The 22155-nt window shown below is 36.7% G+C and overlaps 3 protein-coding genes across 7 annotated transcripts in view; 1 reads left to right on the top strand and 2 right to left on the bottom strand.

Moving 5' to 3' along the window:
• Positions 1-149: 149 nt before the first annotated feature.
• HORMAD1 (HORMA domain containing 1) lies at positions 150-20295 on the bottom strand. 5 transcript variants are annotated; one of them, XM_055584391.1, is made up of 16 exons: positions 20141-20277; positions 18205-18262; positions 17646-17714; positions 17382-17526; positions 15710-15773; positions 15272-15308; positions 13467-13487; positions 13182-13208; positions 10322-10389; positions 9684-9835; positions 8265-8524; positions 6787-6853; positions 6625-6698; positions 5814-5897; positions 1951-2019; positions 150-815 (listed from the first exon to the last, which is right to left on the bottom strand). In XM_055584391.1, the coding sequence occupies exons 2-16, from the start codon at positions 18235-18237 to the stop codon at positions 735-737; spliced, it is 1251 nt and encodes a 416-aa protein (XP_055440366.1). In that variant the 5' UTR covers positions 18238-18262; positions 20141-20277; the 3' UTR covers positions 150-734. The 5 variants fall into 5 exon arrangements, with proteins under 5 accessions (XP_055440366.1, XP_055440369.1, XP_055440367.1 ...); XM_055584394.1 differs by lacking the exon at positions 1951-2019 and having other exon boundaries at positions 20141-20295; XM_055584392.1 differs by lacking the exon at positions 13467-13487 and having other exon boundaries at positions 20141-20295.
• CTSS (cathepsin S) overlaps positions 18238-22155 on the bottom strand; it is a 41640-nt gene continuing 37722 nt past the window's right edge. Inside the window, exon 8 of the mRNA XM_055584398.1 lies at positions 18238-18262. Within this exon, the coding sequence (XP_055440373.1) occupies positions 18253-18262 (10 nt within the window). The 3' untranslated portion in view covers positions 18238-18252. The remainder of the gene's footprint in view (positions 18263-22155) is intronic.
• On the top strand, positions 19009-20035 carry LOC129655811 (60S ribosomal protein L36-like). Its single transcript, XM_055586663.1, has 2 exons — positions 19009-19069; positions 19623-20035. The coding sequence occupies exons 1-2, from the start codon at positions 19009-19011 to the stop codon at positions 19994-19996; spliced, it is 435 nt and encodes a 144-aa protein (XP_055442638.1). The 3' UTR covers positions 19997-20035.

Raw genomic sequence — 22155 nt, 5'->3', positions numbered from 1 at the left:
CTCACTGAAGGCACAATATCTTTCACATTACCACCCAAAAGTTCTAGGAAGTGTGCTCAACTCTTGAAAGAAATATCTACCAAAATGATTTCAAAATTAGTGCCTAAACATTTTCTATTTAAATAAAAATTAGAAGCCATAAAAGAGTCTAGACGCTGAACAATATTTTATTTATGCTGCCCCAAATGCTAGATTTTAAAATCATTTTGTCTTGTAAAAATTATTAAAAAAGGTAAAACACCAATTTTAAATTGTACATTATATATTATCATGTTAATACACTGTACCAAAGTACTGAAGGCATTTGTTTTAATAAGACTATTAACAAATACAGCCAGTTAAACTGTAGTTTTAACAGGTAAAAAGTGAATTTCTAGAAAAGTTTAATGCAAAAATAAACATTATTTACTTCAAAAAATGGCTTTTAGGGGGCCTTAAAAAATTAATGTGTTGAAAGGAAGTGTCTGCCAAAATGGGAGATACATTGAAAGGATAATTAATAGAATTATGACACTGGTACTTCTGTTTTTATACAAAAGTTCTCTTGAATTTGTCTCAGATAAGATTAAGGATCACAATATGATAGTCAGTTAAGGATTCATTTCAGTGTGCTGACTGCTTAAGACCATATATAAGTTTTCAGAGGTAGGACAAACACACCTTAAAATAGCAATATAGTGACCTTTAGTTTAAATGTTGTGAAGAACTCTGCAAACATGCAGGAAAAAAATGTTTTATATACGCTCCTTCGGTTCACTAAACTTTCTTCTTTTTGGCACTGACTCCTGACTAGAAGAATCAAAGGGATGAAGGACCTGTCAAGAGAAAACAATTACTAAGAATACTTCCCAGTTTAAATATCTTTAATTTTAGAGGTTTTTTTATGTCTGAGTTTCCTTCTTCCCTTTCTTCCTTCCTTCATCCATTCCTTCCTTTTCTTACTTTTAAAATTTTGTTATTTATATCTCCTGATGGCTGCTGAATACAGTCTTGCAAAGTATAAGGTTTTCATTAGGGATGTTGGAGTACTTAGAAGATTTGATATTATGTCCTCAAAATAGTAGAACTTCCCTGGTAGCTCAGTTGGTAAAAAATCTGTCCCCAGTGCAGGCAACTGCCTTCAATGCAAGAGATCTGGGTTTGATCCCTGGGTTGGGAAGATCCCCTGGAGAGGAAATGGCAACCCACTCCAGTATTCTTGCCTGAGAAACCCCACAGACAGAGGGACAGAGGAGCCTGGCAGGCTACAGTCCATGGGGTTGCAAAGGGTTGGAATGAGTTAGCAACTAAACCACCATCTCAAAACAGTAAAATATTTTGAGGGGAGTGAGAAGAGCTGGACACGACTGAGCGACTGAACTGAATAATACTCAAAATTCTGGTTGAAAACATATATTTATCTCAGAAATGACAAATACATTATCTGATTTGCTAAAATAAGGTTCCAAATATAATACAACTTGTTATAGAATTTAGGTCAGGAAAATTTTCTAAGGTACTAAGAGGAGATGCTATATTTTTAGAGAACATGTGGATTTAGTAACTTGTTTCTACTTCAGTTTTAATCTGTAGAAAGCTCAGATCAAATCTGTGGCCCAATTTTAATTCTACATAAATAAAATGGCCTGAGTATTCTTGTACTCTCATTTTTTTTTCTTATTATATTCATATTTTTCCTGATGTTGATTTTTATTTCATACATTTCTCCAACTATTTCAAATCATTCATGGAATAAGACAGTAAATGTTTATATGGGAAAATTAATAAAACAATGTACCACATTTTATTTTAAAATCACCCAATTTTTTAGAATCAAATATATTTAAACAAGATCTGAAAACTAGAGCTTTGAGGTATATCCGAAGATATCATATTTATCATTAATTTAATCTACAGCAATATTCTGATACTTGCCATTTCATTCAACCTATATATTACTATAAGACTTACTGTTTTCCCAGATTCAAGCTGAGTTCTCTTCCGATTTTCCTTAGATTTTACTTGTTGATTTCCATTAGCCTCCACAAAGATAGAATAATTACCAATTGGTTATTTCTCAAAGAACAATCAGCATGATTGTTCAGCCACAGGCAACTATATGCAGTTTTTTAAAAAAAACTTTACTGAGATATAATTCGGATACATAAAATTCATCCACTTAAAATATACAAACTTCAGTGATTTTAAGTATATTCACAGAGTTATGCAACCATCACCACCGTCAATTTTAGAGCACTTTCATCCTCTAAAAGGCTTCCCAAGTGGCATTAGTGGTAAAAAAAAATCTGCCTGATGATGCAGGAGACACAAAAGGCCTGAATTTGATCCCTTAGTTAGGAAGATCCCCTGGAGTAGGAAATGACAACCCACTTCAGTATTCTTACCTGGAAAACTTCATGAACAGAGGACCCTGGCGGACTACAGTTCATGAATCCCCAGAGTTGGACTGAGCACACAATATATCCTCTAAAAAGAAATCCTGTACTCTTACAGCTATCACTCCACTATTCCCTCATTCTTTCACCAGCATTAAGACTTTGTCTCTACAGAAATCCTTATTTTGGACTTTCACATAAATGGAACCATATAATACTTTTGCATGTGTGTGTGTATGATTGGTTTCTTTCACTGAGCATAATGTTTTCAGGGTTCATCCAAGTTGTAGTATGGACTGATACTTCATTCCTTTTTATGCCTGAATAATAATAGTCTACCATATGGATATACCACATTTGTTTATCCATTCATCTGTTAAGAACATGTAGGGTTTTCCCCCCCATCTTTTGGCTACTGTGAATAATGCTACATATACAGTTTTTAAAATTATTAGATGATGACAAGTTATTAGTTTTCATAGTATTATCCTCCAAAAGTACATATTTATTTTCTGATGCTTGAAATGTACTTTTCAATAACTTCCTTACTATATATATGAAATATCTTCACTTCCTGCCTGTTTCTAACCATAATTCAGTCACTATTGACAAAATGAGGAGTACTTCGGTGGAGTAAAGGATAGTAAAGGATACTTATTTTAAATAGAAGCTGCCTAGAGAGAACATTTTGCTGCTGGAGGTAGTAATTTTTGGAATTCTTTTATTTCTTGCTTGCCAGTTCTAACTTTCCATCAAGAATGTGGGGAAAAAAGGACACCTAAAAATGGCACTATCATCAGTGGTGTTCTGGTAAATGTTTAACAACCAGTTCTCTGGGAGAATTAAATCCTGAGTTAAGGCATGGCCAACAGACTGGAAAAGGTCAGTTTTCATTCCAATTCCAAAGAAGGGCAATGCCAAAGAATGTTCAAACTACTGTACAATGCTTCATTTCACATGCTAGCAAGGTAATGTTCAAAATCCTTCAAACTAGGCTTCAACAATACACAAACCAAGAACTTTCAGAGGCACAAGCTGGATTCAGAAAAGGCAGAGGAACCGGAGATCAAATTGCCAACATCCCCTGGATCATAGAAAAAGCAAGGGAATTTCAGAAAAACATCTACTTCTGCTTCATTGACTACACCAAAGCCTTTGACTGTGTGGATCACAACAAACTACGGAGAACTCTTCAAGAGAAGGGGGTACCAGACCACCTTGTGAGAAACCTGTATACAGGTCAAGAAGCAACAGTTAGAACTGGACATGAAACAATGCACTGCTTCAAAATTGGGAAAGGAGTATGTTAAGGCTATATATTGTTACCTGGCTTATTTAACTTATATGTAGAGTACATCATGTGAAATGTTGGGATGAATGAAGCACAAGTCGGAATCAAGATTGCTGGGAGAAATATCAACAACCTCAGATATGCACATGATACCACCCTAATGGCAGAAAGCAAAGAGGAACTAGAGGGCCTCTTGATGAAGATGAAAGAGGAGAGTGAAAAGGCTGACTTAAAAGTCAACATTCAAAAAACTAATATCACGGCATCCAGTCCCATCACTTCATGGCAAATAGATGGGAAAAAATGAAACAGTGACAGATTTTTTTTTCTTGGACTCCAAAATCACTGCAGATGGTGACGGCAGCCATGAAATCAAAAGACACTTGCTCCTAGGAAGAAAAGCTATGTCCAACCTAGACAGCATGATATCACTTTACCGACAAAGGTCTGTCTAGTTAAAGCTACGGTTTTTCCAGTAGTCGGGTATGGATGTGAGAGTTGGACCATAAAGAAGGCTGAGCACTGAAGACTTGATGCTTTCGAACTGTGGTGCTGGGGAAGATTCTTGGGAGTCCCTTGGACAGTAAGGAGATCAAACTAGTCAATCCTAAAGAAAATCAACCCTGAATATTCATTGGAAGGACTGATGCTGAAGCTGAAGCTCCAATACTTTGGCCACCTGAAATGAAGAGCCAACTCGTTGGAAAAGATCCCAATGCTGAGAAAGACTGAAGGCATGAGGAGAAGGCAATGACAGAGGATGAGATGGTTGGATGGCATCAACGACTCAATGGACTTGAGTTTAGCAAACTCTGGGAGATGGTGAAGGACAGGGAAGCCTGGCATGGCACAATCCATGGGGTTGCAAAGAGTCAGATACGACTGTGCTACTGAACAACAACAATGCTGTGAATACTTTCATTATGTCCAGTTTCAAGCTAGGTAGGAAAAACATGATGTCACTGAATGAGGAGGGGGAAAGAAATCCTCCAGCATACCAGTGTTAGAGTGTGCCATTTGTTTCCTAACTTTGGATATCTTTTTTTTTTTTTTTTTTGCTGAGCTGTACAGCATGTGGGATCTTAGTTACCTGACCAGGGACTGAACCTGTGCCCCTGCAGCAAAAGCATGGAGTAATAACCACCAGACTGCCAGGGAATTCCCTGATATAATAGCTCATATATTTTATAGAATGCTTTTTATTTACCTTTGAACTTTGGAGAATAACTTAAAAGACCTAAAATAAAATATAAACCTCATTTGCATACGTGCTAAGTTGCCTCAGTTGTGTCCTACTCTTTGTGACTCTATGGACCACAGTCCACCAGGCTCCCCTGTTCATGGGATCCTCTAGGCAAGAATACTGGAGTGGGTTGCCACTTCCCACTCCAGGGGATCTTCCCAACCCAAGGATGGAACGCGGGTTCTCTTGCGTCTCCTGCATTTGGCAAATGGGTTCTTTACCACTAGTGTCACCTGGGAAGCCCAAATCTCTATTTAGTACAACTCATATAAAAACCTAAAATAAAGCAGTGGTGTTTTTTCCTTAACATATGAGATTCCCTTTATGTAAGATATGTAAGCATATATATTTTTTAACTTATAATTATTTTTAATGTCTTATTAATAAGACAACCCACTCACAAGATAGAACATGGAAACGAACACTTTAGCATTCCTGGAAATTTCCTGGGAGTCTGGGAATAGAGGAGGTAGTGTCACTATCCTGAGGCAGTTTGGAGGATAGTGTCACTTCTGAAAGCTCCTCTGCATTTCCCTCTCCACTGCACCTTCAGTGAAATTTAACCATTCTTTCCTTTGTGTCTCTGTAGCCTATTCTGACTGTTATCATAGTGTTATATCACTGCTTGTTTACCTCAAATTACTAAACTTTAAGCTAAGAGCATATTATATTTCCAGTACCTGGTAAAGTGACACATATTAATAGTATGTGCTTACTAAATTACTCCAATAGATGAAGTTATATAACGACAATAAATGAAGTAATAAATGAAGTAATTTAATGACACATATTAATAGTATGTGCTTACTAAATTACTCCAATAAATGAATAAAAGCAAAATAAACTCAACTACGGGGAAAATTACAAGGTTAGAATGAAATCAAATCTAAAGAGATGCCGTTACCATTTTATTCTGAAAAATTTTTCCACTTCTTGTTTTGCTTTCAGACACATCAAGCTCAGATGTTTTACTGACTAACTGCTCAACCTAGAAAAGAAAATAATTACATGAAACCACTAAAACAAGAGAAGCTTTTCATAATAATGGGGGTCAAAAACTCAATCACATAAAATTTAGGGTCTTGCTATTTTGAGTTAATTAAAGTCAATAATTTTGTGTTGATTCTTACTGTCATAAAAAGTAAAGATACTGAAACTGACTCTGTACACTGTACATTGACCATTCACTGAATTGAGAAAGATCGAAATTATCACTAGATACCACTCTTTCAGAAGATAAGAACTTCAGTCCACACCAACTGGAGAAGGGCTGTGCAGAAGAAGGTAGGCAATCATCAGCCCCATTATTTTCAGGCTGATTTTTTCTAAATGTTATTTCAGGATTTTACTATATATAGAAAACAAAATTAAACATGTTCTGCTCCAAGGCAACAAAAATGTATTATATACTCCATTTGCAAATACAAAGGGTGGTTGAGTTAAATTAATAAGTGCTTAAGATTCTATTTACCTCTAAAATTCTGAGATTCTTTGAACAGTATTTAGGTTTATTACTAAACAAATCAAACAATAATACACTCAAAACTTTTCAACATATAATTAGCAAATTTTGTTAGTAAGCATTCTTAATAACTAATTTTCTTCTAAAATACCTAGAATATAAGAAAATCTGAGAGATAACCAGATAAGCATATAAGAACCTGTCTTTTGAAAAAATTCAAGTTAAAAATGAGATAGAACTGTGAAGTTTATACCTGAGAATGAGAAACTGAAAAATCTGGACTTCCTTTAGATTTCATTTCATCTTCCTCACAAATGAAACCTGCTTCTGTTAAAAAAAGAAATAAATAAAAGAGTTAAAATGGTATAAAATTGAATTGGAAGTGAATTAATTTACATTTTCATTAACTTCTCACCTCTACGTAGAGAATAGCCAGGGTTTTTTTCCTGCTCTTCCATTTTAGTTTCAGTGTCAAACTCATCCTACATAATTACATGAAGGAAAAAAATGGACACATTCCAAAAAGAAATTAAAGCAACTGGGTAGTATTTATTAACGAGCTTGTTTTACATGAAGGTTAAATATAACATAATACTACAACAACCTCATGCTTTCTACAAATAAACTGGTCTTGTACTTATTATAAGGCAGCTTATTTATCCAAAGTATAAAATCCTATTTTTCTTTACTTTTCAAGATTGCTTTAAGGTAGATAGTAAAAATATACAACTTTCTGAAAAATGTATGATGATTCTAAGAACCCCAGATCTTACTATTTGAGAGCATTGAATTAAGACATGGTGACACAATAAGCTACAACTTCCGTAGCTCTGAAATTCCTGTATAGATACTTGTATAAACTCTGAACCCTCTTCAGGGAGTTGGGAAAGGATAAGCACAGTTATGGTATGACAGAAATAGCAAAGGTTTGATGTCTACTTTATAATTATTATTCCCCTTGTGACATATGTCAAAGAGCTTTAAATATTTTAAAGAATGCTTCATAAATCCCAGCCATATTTGTTTATAAAGCAAGAGTGGCATTTAGGTTTTAGGAAGATGATTCCTTCTTGACTGAACTGGTTGAAAATTGAGTTTTCTATTTGTAAGGATTTGGCTACAGAGCCTAAAACAGAATAGTTAGTCCCCATCATAAGAACTGTGATCATAATTTAGAATAAAATAAGAGAAAACCACAAAGGTGAGAGTAAAGAACAAACATAATAATGATGAAAGATTTTCTGGGAATGAGGCTATAATTTTAAAAAAAGCTTTTTTAAATACTTCAATTCATCCATCCATTCAACCAATATTGAGAATACATTCTGTAACTCTAAATGCTAGGTACAAAAGAAATACAAAGCTGAATAAGACACTTTTCCTGACTTCCAGGAACTTCCAAGCTCTTTCAGGACACTGATTTTCAGGCCCTGAAGAAATTCAACCACAGGCTTACATGAGCACTTAATAGGGGTGTTGAAGAAAAGATTCCAGCATTAGTCTGGGGGACTGGAGTCATTCAGTGCTTTTCTTTTTTTGAACCCAGACCCGATAGTGAAAGTGCCAAGTCCTAACCACGGGACTACCAGGGGATTCCATGGTTTTCAAATTATGCTCCAGACAAAGGGGTTTTCTTAAGAGTCCATCAAGAGGGTAGATGAGATGGTGAATGGCTGGGTCTCCAGGACCATTCCCTACTTCATTCACAATAGTTGTGCTTTTAAATTTCTGAGAATAATATTCTTCTCACCCATGTGAAAAGTTTTAAAACCACAAGCCTAAACCTTCTTTATGGTACCTTTCAAACTTGAGTTTACGGTGATAATAAGTATTTATAGCTATTGAAGTACTCAGAATTGAATAAAACATTTATTACTCTTTAAGTATACTTACACTTATATAATGCTCCTGGTCATCTTCTAAATCATCTTTGTCCGTAAGAATTTTTTGAAGTGGTGTTTTTAATTGTTTTGGTGATAATATACCTGAACCAATATTTTCCATTCGTTCCCTCTCAGTGGTCACTTTTACTTTGAAGGTGTGAAAAGGTGTTGGGACTTCTCCCACATTTAAGTACATAGGCTCTCCTTCAAATATCACTCCTTCACAATCACCATCCTTAAAACCAGGAGGCTGGTAATCTGGGGGTGTAACTGCAGAAAAGTAAGTATAAACTATGCTGTTCATGAAATTGAATAAAATATATTAATTTTTATTATTATAGAATATACTGCATATTAAAGAAGTTTTAAATAGTATAGAAGGACATACAATAATAAGTAAAATGCAGTCTCCTACTATCTCCAAGTTCCTCTATTATTCCTTAAAGGTAAATTTTTTTCCTTACACTTGACTAGCTATGTGACTTGAGGAAACTATTCGTCATTCTTGATTCAGTTTCCTCATCTGTCAGGAGGGGAAAATACTAATACCGACCTCATAGGGTCACTGTGGTATTGAAGTCTATAAAATGATCAGAACAGAACTGACACAGAGGAAGTATTCAGTAAATGTTAGTTATTTTTGTTGATGCTTTGTGTTCTTCTAGAAGATACTATGCATGTTATATATATATATATATATTCTTAAAAAACAAATGAAGTCGTATTCTTCTGTACCTAGCTGCTTTTAACATCACTTTTAAATCTGCTTTAATATTTTTTGGATAACAATTTACCAGCACATTCTTTTAAATAGCTTGCACAGCATTCTATTATATAGATGCACTATAATTTATTTACTCAATCCTCCAATAAAGAACATTCAAGGTTAAATTTCCAGTTTGTTTCCAGTTTAACAAATGCAACAATGCATAAACATATAACCTTGATATTTGTCTACATATATTCCCAAGATACTTTTCTAGCTGCAGAATTTCAGGATTAAAAAGGATTTAATATTTTAAAGAGAATTTTAAATTTTTATATTGCCAAATAGTCCTCTTAAAATGTTATATGGCACATTAATGTTTACATTCCATCAAGAGTATACAAAAGTGCTTGCTTCCCCCCACATCCCTGCCAATAATGATTTTATAAGTTGGATGATCTGGAAAGTGAAAACTGGTATCTCATTGCTTCATTTCTTCAGTTATGAATGAAGCTGATCTTCAAATGGACATGTTTTTATCACTGGAGAAGTGTACGTTTTTTTCAAATACCAACATGAAATATAAATTTTATAATTAAAATATTATATATATATATATATAAAAATTTAGGTGCCTAAAACTATTTGGGATGGAAACCAAGTGTTTCATTAATAAGAAAATATACAGGTACCAACTAAAACAGGATGATCTGGAAATAGTACCTTCATCGTAGTAAAAAAGTTTCATGGTCAAACAAACATCATTAGGTAAAGGTCCCAGATTTTGCATTAGAATATAAATCTTGCGAATGAGAAGAATACTTGCTTTCTTGGTGTCAGCAGATGACATATTAGGTTCATTGCTTTGGTTTTTACTAGAAGAGAATCACACAGTTTCTTTTATGACATCCATGGCTTCTAATAACGTAACTTCACGTTTTACTACTTAAGATTCTTATTCCTATTAATGTATCAAATTGTTAAAAGTTACAATTTCATGTGTTTAATACATTATAAAAATTTAATATTATTAATATTATAATTATAAAATAATTTACATATATTCATACACATTTTATGTAAGATGTTTTTAAAGGAAACAAATGATGAATTTTATTGCATTTCTAATCATGTAAGCATACAATAGATTTCCTACTCTTTGGCTCTGTTTCACAATTAAAATGTATACAATTATCCATAGAATTCTGGCTTGCAGCCACTCCAAACATATTTTGTATCCTTGATAGTACATTAGGGATGTTAGAGAATTTCAGAATTATTTCTGAAGTTTAGTTATACAGTATTATTATGAATAAATGGTAATCTGCAATATGAAGAGAAAACTATAGAATAATAATTACCTTGTGAAATCCATGACTGGTCCATTACTGGTGTACTTGAATTTAAATTGATAACATTCTGAAATTGTCTAAAATAGAAAATATCATAGTTACAAATCTGATATATAATACTAGTGGCTATCACGATGGTGTGATCACTCACCTAGAGCCAGACATCCCGGAATGTGAAGTCAAGTGGGCCTTAGGAAGCATCACTTCGAACAAAGCTAGTGGAGGTGATGGAATTCCACTTGAGCTATTTCAAATCCTGGAAGATGATGCTGTGAAAGTGCTGCACTCAATATGCCAGCAAATTTGGAAAACTCAGCAAGTGGCCACAGGACTGGAAAAGGTCAGTTTTCATTCCAATCCCAAAGAAAGCTCAAACTACTGCACAACTGCACTCATCTCACACACTAGTAAAGTAATGCTCAAAATTCTCCAAGCCAGGCTTCAGCAATACGTGAACCATGAACTTCCAGATGCTCAAGCTGGTTTTAGAAAAGGCAGAGGAACCAGAGATCAAATTGCCAACATCTGCTGGATCATCAAAACAGCAAGAGAGTTCCAGAGAAACATCTATTTCTGCTTTATTGACTATGCTAAAGCCTTTGACTGTGTGGATCACAATAAACTGTGGAAAATTCTGAAAGAGATGGGAATACCAGACCACCTGACCTACCTCTTGAGAAACCTGTATGCAGGTCAGGAAGCAACAGAACTGGACATGGAACAACAGACTGGTTCCAAATAGGAAAAGGAGTACATTAAGGCTGTATATTGTCACCCTGCTTATTTAACTTATATGCAGAGTACATCATGAGAAATACTGGGCTGGAAGAAGCACAAGCTGGAATCAAGATTGCTGGGAGAAATATCAATAACTTCAGATACACAGATGACACCACCCTTATGGCAGAAAGTAAAGAAGAACTAAAGAGCTTCTTGATGAATGTGAAAGAAGAGAATGAAAAAGTTGGCTTAAAACTCAACATTCAGAAAACTAAGATCATGGCATCTGGTCCCATCACTTCATGGCAGATAGATGGGGAAACAGTGGAAACAGTGGCTGACTTTATTTTTTTGGGCTCCAAAACCACTGCAGATGGTGACTGCAGCCATGAAATTAAAAGACACTTACTCCTTGGAAGAAAAGTTATGACCAACCTAGACAGCATATTAAAAAGCAGAGACATTACTTTGTCAACAAAGGTCCATCTAGTCAAGGCTATGGTTTTTCCAATGGTCATGTATGGATGTGAGAGTTGGACTGTGAAGAAAGCTGAGCACCGATGAACTGATGCTTTTGAACTGTGGTGTTGGAGAAGACTCTTGAGAGTCCCTTGGACTGCAAGGAGATCCAACCAGACCATCCTAAAGGAGATCAGTCCTGGGTGTTCACTGGAAGGACTGATGTTGAAGCTGAAACTCCAATACTTTGGCCACCTGATGTGAAGAGCTGATTCATTTGAAAAGACCCTGATATTGGGAAAGATTGAGGGCAGGAGGAGAAGGGGATGACAGGATGAGATGGCTGGATGGCATCACCGACTCAATGGACATGGGTTTAGGTGGACTCTGGGAGTTGGTGATGGACAGGGAGGCCTGATGTGCTGCAGTTCATGGGGTCACAAAGAGTCAGACACAACTGAGTGACTGAACTGAACTGAACTGGTGGTTAAGTAGCTACATATAGATTTTTTTTATGTCTCACCATTTAATAATTCTTTCTGCATGATAATCCATATTCATCCATTGAAACTTTCCAATCCTAAATAGTCAATTCCAGGCCCTTGGATTTGCGACTTCAGTGCCACTAAGATACCTATTCCCCACTCACTGCAATTTATGTTTTACATACCAGAGGGAAGGAACTCCTTAATAGGCTGGTAAGGGAGGTAGCGCATCTTTTCCACTAACAGAATGGTTTAGCACAGGACTTAAATCCTTACTATATAGTAAGCAAAAGCATTACTACAAACAAAACTAGTGGAGGTGATGAAATCCCAGCTTAGCTATTTCAAATCCTAAAAGACGCTGCTGCTAAAGTACTGCACTCAATATGCCAGCAAATTTGGAAAACTCAGCAGTGGCCACAGGCCTGGAAAAGATTAGTTTTCATTCCAATTCCAAAGAAAGGCAAAGCCAAAGAATGTTCAAACTTCTATACAGTTGCACTTATTTTACACACTAGCAAGTAATGTTCAAAATCCTTCAAGCTAGGCTTCAACAGCACATGTACTGAGAACTTCCAGATGTACAAGCTGGATTTAGAAAAGGCAGAAAAGAACTTAGAAAAGGCTCCAGGTGCGTGGACTCTGAAGTTGTGCAGCACTGGCCTAGTAGTTCCAGGGCATATAGGATCCTCCTAACCCAGGGATCAAACCTGTGTCCCTTGGTAGGTGGATTCCTAACCCCTGGATCAGCAGGGAAGTACACCCTTTTGTTTCTCTGGTTTTCCCTTTCACTTCTTATAACCCTTTCTTTAATTGTCAGATGAACAGGTACATGTGATTGGATTAGGGTTTACAGTCAAAAATCAAGGATTAGTATCTTATTTTTCTAAAACTCAACTCCTTTTATAATTCTATAAAAAGAATACCATTAAAAATAAGAACGCTGTAAAAGATCAGAAGTCAGGATTTGTATCTTTGTGGCCTTGAATCAGTCACACAATCTCCCTTGTAGTTAAGGGTGTTAATCTGTTTAAGGGTAACAATACAAGCCTTGTCTTAACTCAGAAGTCTTTATGAAGTTCAAACGTGGAAATATATGTGAAATTGCATTGACAAAAGCACAATTAAAGCATTAGAAACTATTATACTTTTATGTTACTTATAGATATTAGAGGCATTATGTTTCTTTACTAACTTAAACATACCTGAGGGTCTTCTGGATTGGTGTACACCTATTTAAAAATAATTTACAACTGAGTTACATAAGTTACATATAAGGAGAACTAAACTGGATATTTAGATTAAAATATTAAATGAATTCAGTAAAACAAAATACAGAACAACCCACCCCCCAACAAATATTACTTTTTTCTAATGAACAGATCAGTGGTTTGTATGATATAATAAATAGATGGTTTCAGCATTATTTAATTAAGCAAGGCTGAATTTAACAGTCTTTTATAAGGAACATACAATTTAAAAATACTTACAGCTAGAACAACCATCCTCAGCTGAAATATAACAAAGAACAAAAATCTTATTTTTATTCTATATTTTTGCATGATGGATCATAAGAATTATTTGTCCTATTTCAACATTTATTCCTAATAAAAATAATCTCAGAAAAAACAAACTTCATTTGCTACAGGTAAAGCAGTATCTCAGATATCCTTCCCTATTCCCCCAAATATTTATTTCTAGTTACCTTACTGAAGGTCGAAATTTCTATCACTTATTAAGCAAATGAGGCATTACTGCCAGTTACAAGGAAAATACATATTGTGAAATAACTCATTAAATCTTACCCAATATGAGAACTGGTTTTGAGAAAAACAGTTCAGGGCCCTGCTAATTGAGTAAAGGAAAGAGGCTTTGGGGCCTAACAGAATAGAGAATCACAGGAAATCATTCACTCTAGTAATCCGCCAAAATCCGAGTCACCCTTAATTTGGATCTTTTCCTTATACTCCAGAACCAATCTATCAACAAATCCAATCAGTTCTGTCAGGTATACCTGGAATCTTTTCATTTTTTTCCTTTGTCATCCTGGTCTATGTGTGTGTGTGCTCAGTTGCTTCAGCCATGTCTGACTCTGGGCAACCCTATGGACTGTAGCCTGCCTGGCTCCTCGGTCCATGAGATTCTCCAGACAAGAATACCGGAGTGGGTTGCCACGCCCTCCTCCAGGGGATCTTCCTGACCCAAGGATCGAACCTGGGTCTCCTGTATTGCGGGTGGATTCTTGCCACTCTCTTGCTCTATTCATCACACTCCAATCAGTCTGGCCTTCTTTTTATTCCTTGAACTGGCCAAATTCCCCTCCAACTCTTTGCATTTGCTCCTCTGTCAGGAATATTCTCCCAATATCAATGTCTAACTGGTTTCTTCTAATTCAAGTCTCAGCTTAAGTATCACCTCCTCAAAGAAGCTCTTCATACTACCCAATCTAAAGTTACACCACCTCTCCATTTGCCACATTCTTTTTCTTAAAATGTTAATGGCATTTAACACAATTGGATGTTATCTAATCTCCTTGTTTGATTGGCTGTTTTCCCATTGTAGGAGAGGCCCTCTGTCTTGTTGACCATTTTAACTTACCAGCTCCTATCTAGAATATATGTGCCTAGCACAGAACAGGCACTCATTTAATGAATATTAAAAACATAATGTCTTAATAAAGAAGGTTGGAGACCATGGATAAAATTTTATCTTTTTCATAATATTTTAGAGTTAGATTTGCTTTGTTGATATAAATGTAAGCTCAGTAAGTATACATAAAGCCTTGTCACAGTTTAACCTAGACTACATGTAAGTTTATTTTTAAATTCTCATAAAGAATAATTTATTACATTATTAGTATAAATATGATTTTAGAAGGCATGTGAAACTAATGAAAGAATTATTTCAAATGATGTTTTAATTCATTAAGTTTTTATAAGTTAATATATGTTATTAATGCAAATGGGGCTTCCCAGGTGGTGCTAATGGTAAAGAACCCACTTGCCAGTACAGGTGACATGAGAGATACAGGTTCAGTCCTTGGATAGGGAAGATCTCCTGGAGAAGGGTATGGCAGATGAGTGCTAATAATCAAAACTGGCTTGTCAAAATCTGTTAAATAATAATTCTGTTAGCTTTAAATGAGTTGAATATTAATCTTTAAAATATACAAACTTTTAGCTTTGGGCTGGCCTATACCCAAGTTAGTTTAAATTAATCTTTTACTATATGGTAACTGCTTTACATTTGTAGACTATAAACTATGAAAAAAAAGAATAAAGAGATATTGACTTACATATTTTTTGTGTAAAGCATCATAGCATCCTAACATCCTAAAAAATAATTAAGGATTCATTTTTAGACTGAATTCACTTCCAGAAAATAGTTCTTTAAATGTCTCATTATCTCATTACTAATACACAATTATTATTAATAATGAAGCTCCCTTATTTCTAGCTTAAACAATAAAACAAAACAATGTGGTAGAAATATAAAATGTCAATAGGGGATGAAAATAGGAAGACAGAGGAACAAAAATAGGAAAATTAAGCCCGCTCACATGGAGCATGAAATAAAGAAAATTTTAATGCAAAAATCCAAAGATCTGCAGAAGTGGTATCCAGCATTAAAGGGGGAAATCACTAAAACTGGATTAAACACTTAAATGTATACAAGGTACCAAAAAAATATGATTTAGGAAAAATAATTTTCTTTCGTTATTTATTTTACTTACCACTTCACTAACTGTGTAGATCCTGGACAATTTTTATCTTCTCTCAGAATTTTGACACAAAGATCTAAATACAAAAATAAGGATATAGAGATATTTAAGATTAGTAAGCATCTAAAAACTTAAATGAAGATTATTTTCTTCAGTTGTGTATTACAGGTTTATTATTAATAGCAATGAACTTCCAAATGATTGATGTTAATAAAATTAAAGAAAGAAAGGTTGCATGGAAACCAATCATCTTTTTATCCTTATTATAAAATAGCGTCATAATTGCTTAGGATGCACGTTGGTGGATAGAAAAAATTTTCCATTTTAAAAGATACAGAACACTTAGATATAATGGCACCCCACTCCAGTACTCTTGCCTGGAAAATCCCATGGACGGAGGAGCCTGGTAGGCTGCAGTCCGTGGGGTCGCTGAGAGTCAGATACGACTGAGCGACTTCACTTTCACTTTTCACCTTCATGCATTGGAGAAGGAAATAGCAACCCACTCCAGTGTTCTTGCCTGGAGAATCCCAGGGACGGGGGAGCCTGGTGGGCTGCCGTCTATGGGGTCGCACAGAGTCGGACACGACTAAAGCGACTTAGCAGCAGCAGCAGCCATTGTTATCTAAGAGTCTTAGAAAATTTGTTCTGGCCCCTTATCCCAATTAAATACTTGCAAAAGGCCAAGAAGTTAAAAGGCTATCAGACAGAGCCCTGCAAGGAAACAATTAGTAAGATCAGTCAGTCTCAGGTTTCATATGTGAAAAACAGGAACAGTATCTAACTCATAGGCCTGTAATACGAACTAACAAGATATCACACATAATATGGTGCTTAACATATTGCCAACAAAGTTGGTGAACAATATAAGGTACACATTATGTGATAGATAGTAAATCATTATTACAGTATAAAATGGCTGTATTACTTTCACTTCTTTAAAATAACACAAGAACACACACTACCACTGTAGGAGACTATAAGTAGGATGTTTTTACCTATTTATTTCATCATTTTAAGAGTAATGTCAGGTGATATTATACTTGAGAGATTGAGGGGAAATTTTATGATTAAGTGCTTTCAAAGGTATTGAATATACTTAAAAAAACCACTTATATGTCCACACAAAAATTTGTAATTGTGGCATTATTTGAAAAGCCCAAAGTGGAAACAACCCAAATATTCATCAACTGGTAGTAGGTAAATAAAATGTGGTATATTCATATAATGGAATATTATTCAGCAAAAAAAAGGTAGTAATCCAAGCTACAAAATGAATGAAACTTAAACACATTATGTCAAATGAAAGAAGCCAATTACAAAGGACCACATATATTACATTATTTCATTTATTTATATGTCTAGAATAGGCAAATAAAGACATAAAAAACAGAAAGCAGATCGGTGGTTGCCTAGGACTGGAAATGGGGGAAATAGAGAGTGACTTAATGGGTATGGGGTTTCTTTTGAGGTGCTGAAATGCTTTAAAACTGATTGTGGTGAATATACCCAGAATCAATGAATTCTGCACTTTAAATCAATGAATTGTTAGATATGCAAATCATATCTCAATACAGCTGCTATTATAAAAACAAAACCTTTAAGTAAAAAACTACCATTTTAGAGCAAGCCAAACTAAAAAATAACATGTTTAAAGAAAGTTTTTAAATAAACATTACGTTACCATCTAGATATCTTGTTCCATAAGCACATTCCGGAAATATTCCTCTCAAATATGTGATGCAGGATACTGAAACTGCTAGGAGCCTCTTCACTAACACTAAAGACTGCTGCTCAGTTGATATCTTATTAGGAAATATCAGTGCACTCTAAAATTCAATGGAAATTAAAAACATTTTATTTAGCTTTACTAAAAATACAGTCTTCTTGAACTTAAAGTAGATCTAATTTTTTTGCATAAACATGGTACTTCTCCAAAATTCTTAACCATGGTGGTTAGAATCCCCAGAAAATCAGGATGGCTTCTACACTGTGAGGGTGTTTCCAGGGTGGCAGTCTAAAGGTAACAGGCAAAAACTGCTTAAATATCATTAGAAATCCCCTTGTAGGTTAACTGCATAACACATGGATAAATAGCACTGATTTTTCTATCTAATTTTTTCCTTCTTTTCTCTTTAGTTATTGACTGGGTTTAATACAGACAGGTAACTGTAATGCAAGATATGTGAAGAGATATATTTGTGGGGCATAAAAATTCATGTTCTAGGAGAGGACTAATATTAGTGATAATTTCATCAAGGCAACATAACAGCATTCATTGATACCTAATGCAAGCTGAATTTGAAGCGGCAATTTAATGCAATGCATCAAGCATCCAATAAAATTCTCCATTAATTCAAATTAGTTTAGCAAATATCTTCATTTCTTAAAACATGGAGTTTACTGGCATCATTAAACTCTCAAAGGTTCAACTTTCTCATACATAAAAATACTTGATAATTCAAGAAACAATAAAATTAGCTATATTAAAATACAAGAAATCATACCATGGAAGTTCTCTGTAATTGTGCAGTAGCCATCTTCTGATATTTTCTTTAATTCAACCTTGTGACAGAAATACAAGCTTTAACTCCAGATCTTATTTTTATCTCTAATCTGGTTCACTACATGTAAAGTCAAAAGAGTTTTATGGGAATAAATAATGGGACTCTTTTTTTTACTTATAATCTTTGAAAACAGGTTCATTTTGCTATAAAATTAAGTAAACTGTTAATTTCAAGCCGCTTGACTAGCAAGCCTGACACAAAAAAGGGTTATTAAGAAAGCTCTTTAAAAGTCTTTTTTTTTTTTTTAAGGGATTATTTAAAAAGCGCTTTAAAAGAGCGGTTTTTTTTTTTAAAGCACAGTCTACTATTTTCTGAGAGGGCAATGGCACCCTACTCCAGTACTCTTGCCTGGAAGGTCCCATGGATGGAGGAGCCTGGTGGGCTGCAGTCCATGGGGTCGCTAAGAGTCCGACACGACTGAGCGACTTCACTTTCACTTTTCACTTTCATGCACTGGAGAAGGAAATGGCAACCCACTCCAGTGTTCTTGCCTGGAGAATCCCAGGGACGGCGGAGCCTGGTGGGCTGCCGTCTATGGGGTCGCACAGAGTCGGACACAACTGAAGCGACTTAGCAGCAGCTACTATTTTCTTCACTTCGCAGTATTCAAACATTGATACCACTGCACAGGTAGGTAATGAAAAACTGCCCCTGCCATCCTTTAAAATAATCTTTTAATTTTTGTTTTAAATTTGTAGTTTCAAAATGACCAAATGACGTAACATTCCTTCCCTGAACTTGAGCATGGCTCTGGATATAACATATTGTCCTACCCTGTGGAACCACCATAAAACAGCAATAAAACGTATTTTAGATTTTTTGGACTGATTCAGATTTCTCATTTCTTTGATATAAGTTTTGAGGTGTTTTTTTTTTTTTGCCCCAATTTCATTTTTCTTAACCAAACAATTCATCTGGAAGAATTCACTTGTTGCTGCTGCTGCTAAGTCACGTCAGTCGTGTCCGACTCCGTGCGACCCCATAGACGGCAGCCCACCAGGCTCCGCCGTCCCTGGGATTCTCTAGGCAAGAACACTGGAGTGGGTTGCCATTTCCTTCTCCAGTGCATGAAAGTGAAAAGTGAAAGTGAAGTCGCTCAGTCATGTCCGACTCAGCGACCCCATGGACTGAAGCCTACCAGGCTCCTCCATCCATGGGACCTTCCAGGCAAGAGTACTGGAGTGGGCTGCCATTGCCTTCTCCGAGACGAATTCACAGAAGAGTCTATTTACCGTAACCATTTACATTTATCCTAATAAGGCCTGGACTGGATGCCAGAGTTCACCTAATCTCAAGAACCTCTGTGAAAAATAAGCAGGTATACATTTTCTCCCTCCCCTGAATGTTTCACCACTAAGATCTTAAGAAATTTAAAAGTAGCCTTCCGCCGCAGCAGCCATTGTGGAACAACAGCCATGGCTCTGGCTACCCCATGGCCGTGTGCCTCAACAAGGGTCACAAGGTGACCAAGAACGTGGGCAAGCCGAGGCACAGCCGCCGCCGCCGCCGTCTCACCAAACACACGAAGTTTGTGCGGGACATGATCCGGGAGGTGTGTGGCTTCGCCCCTTACAAGCGACGAGCCATGATGCTGCTCAAGGTCTCCAAGGACAAGCGGGCCCTCAAGTTCATCAAGAAAAGGGTGGGGACACATATCCGCGCGAAGAGGAAGAGAGAGGAGCTGAGCAACGTCTTGGCCGCCATGAGGAAAGCGGCAGCCAAGAAGGACTGAGCCCTTCTCCTCTGTTCACAATCACAATAAATCTTGCCCCCCCCAAAAAAAAGAAAGAAAGAAATTTAAAAGTAGATGGGAGGTAACGGAGAAGACATTATAAACCAAAAGAATGAAAACAAAAACGAAACAAATATGTATTACGTATCGTCTGAGAGTTCCGCCGACAGCAACCAGGAGACCTGAAAGAAACGGCACGCGCTCCGTCTGTCGCGCATGCGCCTTCCTTCAACGGTTGCCTGCGCAGCCGAGACAGTAGATTTTGACCCCAGATTCAGGTCACCTTTCCCGCCAAGAGCAGCGCAAGGCACGCTGGGAAACCCGAGAGTATGAAGGTTTCCTTCTCAGGCTTCGCAAAAGCCAAGTGCCCACAGGGAAGGTTCATTGTGTGTGCCAAGCCCTATCGATGTACATAACCGTCTTACAGTGAAGAAAGTGTTCTCAACAGCCATTTAATTAATCATGTTAATTTCTGATTGTTTTCACACTTTTGATTTTGTTACGGGATCTACCACATATTGCGTGCCTTCCCATCTTACAGTCTCCTGTGTCTTCAGGAAACAGTCGCTCTAGCAGTCTCCTATCTAGATATTTCTACTTTGCTGTGTCTGTGCTGTGGGGACAGTGATAGCTTGAGTGTAATTAATGTCTCATTTAGAAGCAAAATAATACTCAGAGCTGGTAGGTAGTTAAAGATTGTCTAGTAATACAAACTTAGTTTGCAGATTGTTATATATATCTTTCGCTAATAGTCGGACACGACTGAGCGACTTCACTTTCACTTTTCACTTTTATGCATTGGAGAAGGAAATGGCAACCCACTCCAGCGTTCTTGCCTGGAGAATCCCAGGGACGGGGGAGCCTGGTGGGCTGCCGTCTCTGGGGTCGCACAGAGTCAGACACGACTGAAGCGACTTAGCAGCATGTATCCAAGTAGTGTCAGTAGTGTAGACATATATTAGTAATTCATAGTTTTTGGTAGGTCTACCTGCCTTACCAGTTAGAAAATAGCCACCCTAGATATGAAAAGATTTTCTCACAGTCAATTCAGAGAGAAATGAAGACTAGAACTCTGTTTTCACTGTCAAAAATAGTGAAAATCCCCTGGTCTGATTATTTTGCTTTTTATTTCCCTTACACGTAATGTTTTGTAAACAATTAACAGAAGCCTCACTTAAATGAAGTTGGGCGATCAGAATGGAGAGTTCTCATGCCCTGAGAGACAGCAGAGGTCAATAGGAAGAAGGACTTCACTTCTTTCCTTACGTGGATTCAGCCAATGAAAAGTCATAGAATCTTTGTTTACCGTGGCCATCCCAACTTCTGGTTTTTCTCTGTAAAAGCATTCTCCTCCCTATGCTACTTAAGGACTTGCACATGGCTGGCCCTGGTTGCAAACCATTGGAATTGCAATTTTCTGCTGATCCCAAATCAACCCATCTTGGAAGGAATGGTGCTAAAGCTGAAACTCCAGTACTTTGGCCACGTCATGCAAAGAGTTGACTCATTGGAAAAGACTCTGATGCTGGGAGGGATTAGGGGAAGGAGGAGAAGGGGACGACAGAGGATGAGATGGCTGGATGGCATCACTGACTCGATGGATGTGAGTCTGAGTGAACTCCGGGAGTTGGTGATGGACAGGGAGGCCTGGCGTGCTGCGATTCATGGGGTCGCAAAGAGTCGGACACGACTGAGCAACTGATCTGATCTGATCTGATCTTGCTGGAAAAATATCTGGCAGTCTGTTTCAGGTCAACAGTTTACAAAGAGCTTTCACATTCATTACCTCATCTTTCTGTTACTTTATGTTGCTTCTTCCAAGAATTTTGTGAGGATAACACAAGTACTACTCTATTTTAGGGTAAAATTGGTTTCCTGAGATGAGCTCACAAGTAATTTCAGTGCTGGCAGATGGGCAGTCACTAGACCATCTAATGATGACATATTAACTATGACACAGTGCGTGCGTGCTAAATCGCTTCAGTTGTGTCTGACTTTGTGAGACCCTATGGACAGTAGCCTGACAGGCTCCTCTGTCCATGGGATTCTCCAAGCAAGAATACTGGAGTGGGTTGCTGTGCCTTCCTCCAGGGGATCTTCTCCACCCAGGGATTGAAACTGAGTCTCACATCTCCTGCATTGACAGGCAGGTTCTTTAC

Source organism: Bubalus kerabau, chromosome 6, assembly GCF_029407905.1.
Source record: "Bubalus kerabau isolate K-KA32 ecotype Philippines breed swamp buffalo chromosome 6, PCC_UOA_SB_1v2, whole genome shotgun sequence".
Classification (NCBI taxonomy): Eukaryota; Metazoa; Chordata; class Mammalia; order Artiodactyla; family Bovidae; genus Bubalus; species Bubalus kerabau.
Note: the sequence above shows the minus strand (reverse complement) of the source record. Positions and strands in the feature narration are given on the sequence as shown.